The sequence below is a fragment of the Toxorhynchites rutilus genome, unplaced genomic scaffold, assembly GCF_029784135.1.
Source record: "Toxorhynchites rutilus septentrionalis strain SRP unplaced genomic scaffold, ASM2978413v1 HiC_scaffold_62, whole genome shotgun sequence".
In the NCBI taxonomy this organism is placed as follows: Eukaryota; Metazoa; Arthropoda; class Insecta; order Diptera; family Culicidae; genus Toxorhynchites; species Toxorhynchites rutilus.
The window spans coordinates 36,651-43,995 of record NW_026600127.1 but is presented as its reverse complement, the minus strand read 5'-3'; the positions used below and the strand labels follow the sequence as shown (position 1 = coordinate 43,995).

The 7,345-nt window shown below is 34.8% G+C and overlaps 1 protein-coding gene across 1 annotated transcript in view; it reads left to right on the top strand.

Annotated features, from left to right (window-relative positions):
- The first annotated feature begins 784 nt into the window (after positions 1-784).
- Positions 785-7,345, top strand: part of LOC129782394 (uncharacterized) — a 14,952-nt gene continuing 8,391 nt past the window's right edge. Inside the window, exons 1-2 of the mRNA XM_055789610.1 lie at positions 785-856; positions 5,915-7,056. Coding sequence (XP_055645585.1) covers positions 5,916-7,056 — 1,141 coding nt within the window. The 5' untranslated portion in view covers positions 785-856; position 5,915. The remainder of the gene's footprint in view (positions 857-5,914; positions 7,057-7,345) is intronic.

The following is a 7,345-nucleotide window of genomic DNA, read 5'->3' as shown; positions in this document are numbered from 1 at the left end:
TATATATATATATATATACATATATATATATATATATATATATATATATATATATATATATATATATATATATATATATATATATATATATATATATATATATATATATATATATATATATATATATATATATATATATATATATATATATATATATATATATATATATATATATATATATATATATATATATATATATATATATATATACATATATATATATATATATATATATATATATATATATATATATATATATAAGTTAACGACGAAACTGCAAACCCAACTTGGAAACAAACGCCAACCGCCCCAAGCGTGTATCTCGCTTCATCAGCAGCATCAAACCTCCCACGAATAAACATCCCGTCAGCAACGCGACCAGCCAGCCAGCCAGCCGTTCAACTATCAACGAATAACGCACAATCAGATATTCCGTCAACAAGGTGTCATATTCCGCCAGCTACCCAACTATCGATGGAATGCGCAGCGAGACCGTTGTATGCTTAGTTTAGTAAACAAGATTAGGGAAGTTATAAAAAGGCTTCAACAATTTGAATAAAGAGCATTATAGTAGTAAACGTCGAGGAACGTAGTCGAGTAGTTTTTTTTTTAAAAACCCCGAAAGGCCATTGAAGGTCTTGATTGGCGCAGTCGTGCGGATTAATCTCGTGTCTTCGAATCGCAATCGAGCGCCCGCGAGTGAATATCGTGGACTTGAATTCGTTACCGAGAAAAATCCGCGAACCGAAAGATAACTTTAGTGAACCCCGAAGTGAAGTGTATTTCCAAAACGGACATTGAAACAGCAATATAAGTGTACTGGAGCTCTTGGATCCGAGCGAACATCGGAAATCAGGTAAGCTTTTCCCATTTTTTAGAAAACTAACACAAAATCAACTGTGAAAATATTAAAAATAAAAAAAATTAACGAAAAAAGTGATTAAGCGTTGTTAACAAGTGTCAAAATATATATTCAAATTATACAAAGCGAGAAAAAAAATTATTGATTGTGTTCTAGTGCTAAGGAAAAATTAAAAATAATTAAAATGAGCCATCTTCACCAACAAGTTGCCGATTTGCAACAAGAGTTGGCAAATCGAGATGAATTAATTCATCAATTAAGAGTTGAAGCGCAAGGCGCTGCCGAAGCTGTTAACGCAGCTCGAGCAGCACAAGCCGAACACGCAGCGCAAGCAGAACAAGCTGAACAAGCAGCGCAAGCCGCGAACGAAGCCGCCGCCGCCCAGGCAGCAGCAGCAAACAATGTAATTAGAGGACAACAAATTGAAAGTGTCCTCAAATCCCTACAAACACCGCAAATTCTCCGGGACCTACCGTCTTTTGACGGCAATCCCGTAAAACTTCACTCCTTCATACGATCAATCGAAAATCTCATCCCAATAATTGATTCTGTGCGAGGAACAAATATGCACACTATTTGGACCCAAGCCATTAGATCAAAAATTTTCGGTGATGCCGATAACGTTTTAGAACTATACGGCACAAATTTAGAATGGAGAGAAATTAAATCGAATTTAATTACTCATTACAGCGACCGAAGAGATGAAATTTCTCTTACTAGAGATCTCTTTGGAATCAGTCAAATTGGATCAGTTGAGGATTTTTATGGGAAAATATCTCACATTGTATCATTGTTAGTAAATTTGCTGAATATAAACGAACTGAACGTGCAAGTAAAAACTGCCAAAAATTTATTTTACCAACAAATGGGTTTGAAAGTCTTTTTGTCAGGCTTGAAAGATCCATTAGGTCCAATTATACGTGCGCAAGCTCCCCGAAATATGAAAGAAGCTTTACGGCTATGCTTAGAAGAAAAGAATTATCATTTTGGGAAATATACTCCTAAACCTCAACCTCCACCAATTCCCTCGAAACCTAATTCACAATATCCACCAAACCATAATGCAAAATCTTTCCCTTCATATCCAATCCAATACAGAAAACCGTTCCCACAATTTCCCCCGAGACAAAACCATAACCCCTTCCAACAATACACATCGCGACCACAGCAGCAAAATTTCCAATACAAACCCAATCCATTTAACATTCAAAAACCCCAGAACACACTTCAATTTCCCCAAAATCAATTTGTAAACAAAAATGCATTTGCTCCAAGACATATACCACAACCAAGGCCAATACCTATGGAAGTTGATCCATCGATAAGATCGCGGCGAGTAAATTATATAAACAGGCCGAATTACCAAATTCCAGAAGAAAACGCTGAAAATAAAAATTATCCACTCGAGTTCAATGATCATGAATATGATCAGCAGCAATATTATTACGAACATACAGAAGAAGAAAATATGCCAGGGTCACAACAAAATCAAACTGATGATACTGCAGAAATGACGAACGAGCCGATAGCTGAACAACAAGACGATAACGAAACTGATGATTTGAATTTTCAGACGGTCGAATATTCACGGCCACCAACATAAATAATTTCATCCCATATATCGTACTTGAAACAACAAAAGGTCCCCTACGGTTCCTTATCGATACGGGAGCCAATAAAAATTACATCGATCCCAAGTACGTTAATATTGACAAATGCAAAATCACAGCACCAATGCGCATCCGAAATGTAAGCGGTACGCACAAAATAAATCGATATGCCAAACTTAATCCTTTCCCACAAATTAAGGGAATAGAAAAACAAACATTTTTCGTATTTCGGTTCCATTCATTTTTCGATGGACTAATTGGATATGAAACCTTGAAAAATGTAAAAGCAAATATTCTGACCGAAACTAACGAACTACAATTTCCCGATGGAAAAATTAAAATGTTTCGAAAATATCCAGATATCAAGAAGGTCCATCTAAATTCAAATGAAACTAAAATAATTAATCTCACAATAGATACCGAAAACGGAGACTTTTTTCTCGAAAGTGATTATTTCATTCAACCACAAGCAGTAATTCATTCCGGATTATACAGCATATCAGACAAAAACGCTCGTGTTGTGATTACAAATTATTCAAACGAGCCATGCTCGATTAATCTAGACAAAACATTTTTGACACCAGAGATCAACAATTTTGAAACAGGGCACAGAAGTGCATGTCCATCAGGCGAAGTCATGAAAAAATCCCTTTTTGAGCAACTTAGAGTTTCGCACTTAAATGATGAGGAGCGAAACAAACTTTTAAAATTAATTCATAAAAATGAGGATGTATTTTTCATTGAAGGCGAGAATCTTACTTTTACTAGTGCCATTAAGCATGAAATAAAAACAAAGGATGATTTGCCTATACATTCTAAATCATACCGTTACCCATTTTGTCATAGGGAAGAGGTACAGCGACAGATTTGCAAAATGCTTGAGCAGGGCATCATCCAACATTCCAGTAGTCCGTGGACGTCACCTGTGTGGATAGTCCCGAAAAAAATGGATGCTTCCGGACACAAAAAGTGGCGCCTAGTAATAGATTACAGAAAATTGAATGAAAAAACGGTTGATGACCGTTATCCGATACCCAATATCACAGATGTTCTCGACAAGTTGGGACGTTGTATGTATTTCTCAACTTTAGATCTTGCTTCCGGCTTTCATCAAGTCGAAGTAGAGAAAAAGTATATTCCTAAAACTGCATTTAGTGTCGAAAACGGGCACTATGAGTTTTTGAGAATGCCGTTCGGGTTGAAAAATGCACCTTCCACGTTCCAGCGCGTAATGGACAACGTGCTAAGGGAACATATTGGTGTCATCTACCTCGTATACATGGATGACATCATCGTTTTTTCAACAAGCCTCACAGAGCATCTTGACAATTTGGCGAAAATATTTGCAACTCTCCAGAGACATAATTTGAAAATACAATTGGACAAGAGTGAGTTCCTTCATAAGGAAGTTGCTTTCTTGGGCCATATTGTAACGTCCGATGGAGTTAAACCAAATCCGGATAAAATTGATATCATTCGGAAATGGCCTATCCCAAAAAATGAAAAGGAACTTCGATGTTTCCTAGGTATACTAGGTTACTACAGAAAATTTATTCGAGATTTCGCTAAAATAGCAAAACCCCTCACAAATGCTTTAAGAAAAGGAGAATCGATTACACACTCAAAAGAATTTGTTACTACTTTTGAGAAATGTAAAACAATTCTCTCTGGAAGTGATATTTTACAATATCCTGATTTTTCAAAACCATTCATATTGACAACAGACGCTTCTAATTTCGCCATTGGAGCCGTTTTATCGCAAGGTCCTATTGGAAGCGATAAACCAGTAGCCTTTGCTTCCAGAACATTGAATAAGTCTGAAGAAAAGTACTCCACAATTGAAAAGGAGCTTCTAGCAGTGGTATGGGCGTGTAAATATTTCCGGCCATATCTTTATGGACGCAAATTCATTTTGTACACCGATCATAAACCCCTTACTTATGGTTTGAATTTAAAGGACACCAACAACAGATTAGTTCATTGGCGTCTCTCTTTAAGTGAATTTGATTACGAAATTAAGTATCGACCAGGAAAACAGAACACTGTTGCTGACAGTCTTTCTCGAATACGAAACGAATTGAATGTAAACGAAAATGATTCCTCTGATGACATAAGCATGCACTCAGCTGATACGGACGACTCTGAATTTATCAAATGTACAGAACTACCACTGAACACATTTAGTAACCAGATTGTTCTCAAAATTGGTCCAGATGAACCTGACAAATATGAACAAATTTTTCCAAAAGTATTCCGAAGAACAATAACTAAGGTTGGTTTTGGAGTCCCAATACTAATTAGGATATTCAAAGATTACATGGATCTAAGGCGCGTTAATTGCATACTTTGTCCAGAAAATTTGATAAACAGTATACAGATAGTATATAAAAATTATTTCAGCAGATGCAAATCATTCAAAATAGTTATTACCCAAAAATTTTTAATCGATTTAAAAACGCCGGAAGAACAAAATCTAGTGATTGAACAAACACACGAATCAGCTCACAGAGGTGTTTGGGAAAATAAAACACAAATTTCGAAACGTTATTTCTTTCCAAAAATGAAATTCAAAATTCAACAATTCATTAAAGTTTGTGAAGTATGCAATGTCAATAAATATGATAGACATCCATATAAAATTCATCTTGGTTCTACACCACACACTAAAAAACCCTTTGAAATAGTGCATATTGACATTTTTTTGAGTCAACCCTTTATATTCTTATCAGCAATTGACAAATTTTCCAGGTTTGGAACATTAATTCCTATAAAATCAAGAACAATTACAGATATAAGGAAAGCCTTGCTCAAATTATTCTCCACATATGGTACACCTGGATTGATAGTAAGTGATAATGAACCGGCTTTACGTTCCGCAGAAATTAGAGGATTAGCTAGTAATTTGAATGTCCAGATGCATTTCGTGCCCGCGAATCATAGTGAAAGCAACGGACTGGTCGAAAGGTTTCACTCAACCATAGCTGAAATCTTTCGATGCATTAAACCTCAATACACAAATCTAAACAATAAAGAAATTTTCCTAATAGCTTGTACTCTTTACAACAATACAATACATTCAGCTACAAGATTGAAACCTAGAGAAATATTTTACGGTTTGAAAGATGGACACGAACGGCCTCTCGACATTGATTTAATGCTAGAAGAAAAGAACAAATTCTATGATGAGGTTATTTTGGCGAATGAAAGAACGCAAAATAAAAATCTAACCTACCATAATAAAGGTAGAGAAATACAACCTCCCATAGAAGAAAATAAAACAGTTTATAAACTAATTCAAGGAATTAAAGGAAAAACTAAAGAAAAATATCACCTGACCAAAGCTATTGAGGACAAAGGAAGAGTAATTCTCGATAGGTCTGGACGGGAAATTCATAAAGAGAATATTAAAAGAATATGAACTAATATCTTTTTCTATTTTCAGGATGGACGTTTCATTAATCATTATCCTACTGTTCCTTCCCTTTTCCCACAATAAATTTATCCAATTACACGATATCACAAATAATCCTGGAGCGCTAACTTTAAGCGCGGGAGAGGGCAGAATTCAAGAAGGATACAATAGATTACTTCACACAGTAGATTTGCAAGAATTAGGAGTCACAATTGAAATACTGGAAAATTTAATACTGAAGGTTAATAGTTCAACAGGTGATTTTTCTAGGCTTATTTATATCAAGTTTAAGGAAATTAATAATACATACAAAGCCCTTCTCCCAAACATTCAAAGAAACAAAAGATCAATCGAAACATTAGGCAGTGTTTTAAAATTTGTTACAGGCAATTTAGACGCTGAAGATTTACGACACATTAATTCAAACATAGATGCTATTAAAAGATCTGAAAACAAACTAATGGAACAAAATAATAAACAGATTGTAATGAACCAAGAATTCAAAAATCGTATACAAACATTGACAAATGTAATAAAACAGCATGAAAATGTCATATTAAAATTGAATACACAAAAAGGATATGTAATTACAGAAAACACTAAAATTTCCATACTTTTTCAGTTAGACATGGTGTTACAAACACTAAGAACAATAGAAAATACGATAGCACTTGCCAAATTAAATATTGTAACCAGACAGTTATTAACAATCAATGAACTTAAAATTGTAGCCGAACAATTAAAACAAGCAAATGTTAAATTAGACAGTTTAAAAGATGCATACAACTACCTCTCGATAACTGTGCTTTACCATGGACGCCATCTCATCATTAGCATCGACATCCCAAGGGTATCACCCATAATTTACGAAAGAATGATTATCGAAGAACTCCCAATCTTAAATAAAACCGTCAATATTGATCACCAAACAGTTCTAGTGCATTCCAACGAAACAATGGCAGTCTTAGCAGAGTTTGAACAAATAGCCAAAATCCATATTTATAAACGAAACCAATTGTTGAATATTACCAACGACTTGTGTGTTGCACCTTTAGTTCGAGGACGAAGTGGGAAATGCCCCTTCAAAGAAACACCACCCACAACAGAATATAAACTTCTGACTTATGGAACATTAGTAGTCAAAGCTACGCTAGAAAACGTTGTGATGAGCAGTACTTGTTGTATAAACCGAAAAGAACTCAAAGGCAACTACCTTATCATATTTCAAAATTGCTCTGTAATTATTCAGGACAGGCTATTCGAAAATCTAGAATTGCACTTCAACCACCCGATTATTTCACCTCTCGAAATAAATCAAATAGAAGAAACCTCATTAGAAAAATACTACAACACTTCATACTTACATGAAATGCACATTGAAAACAGAAAGCATTTGGATTCGCTGAAAATACACAATTTTTCATCGATTGGAGCAATGTTTGCCTTAATCATGACAATCAT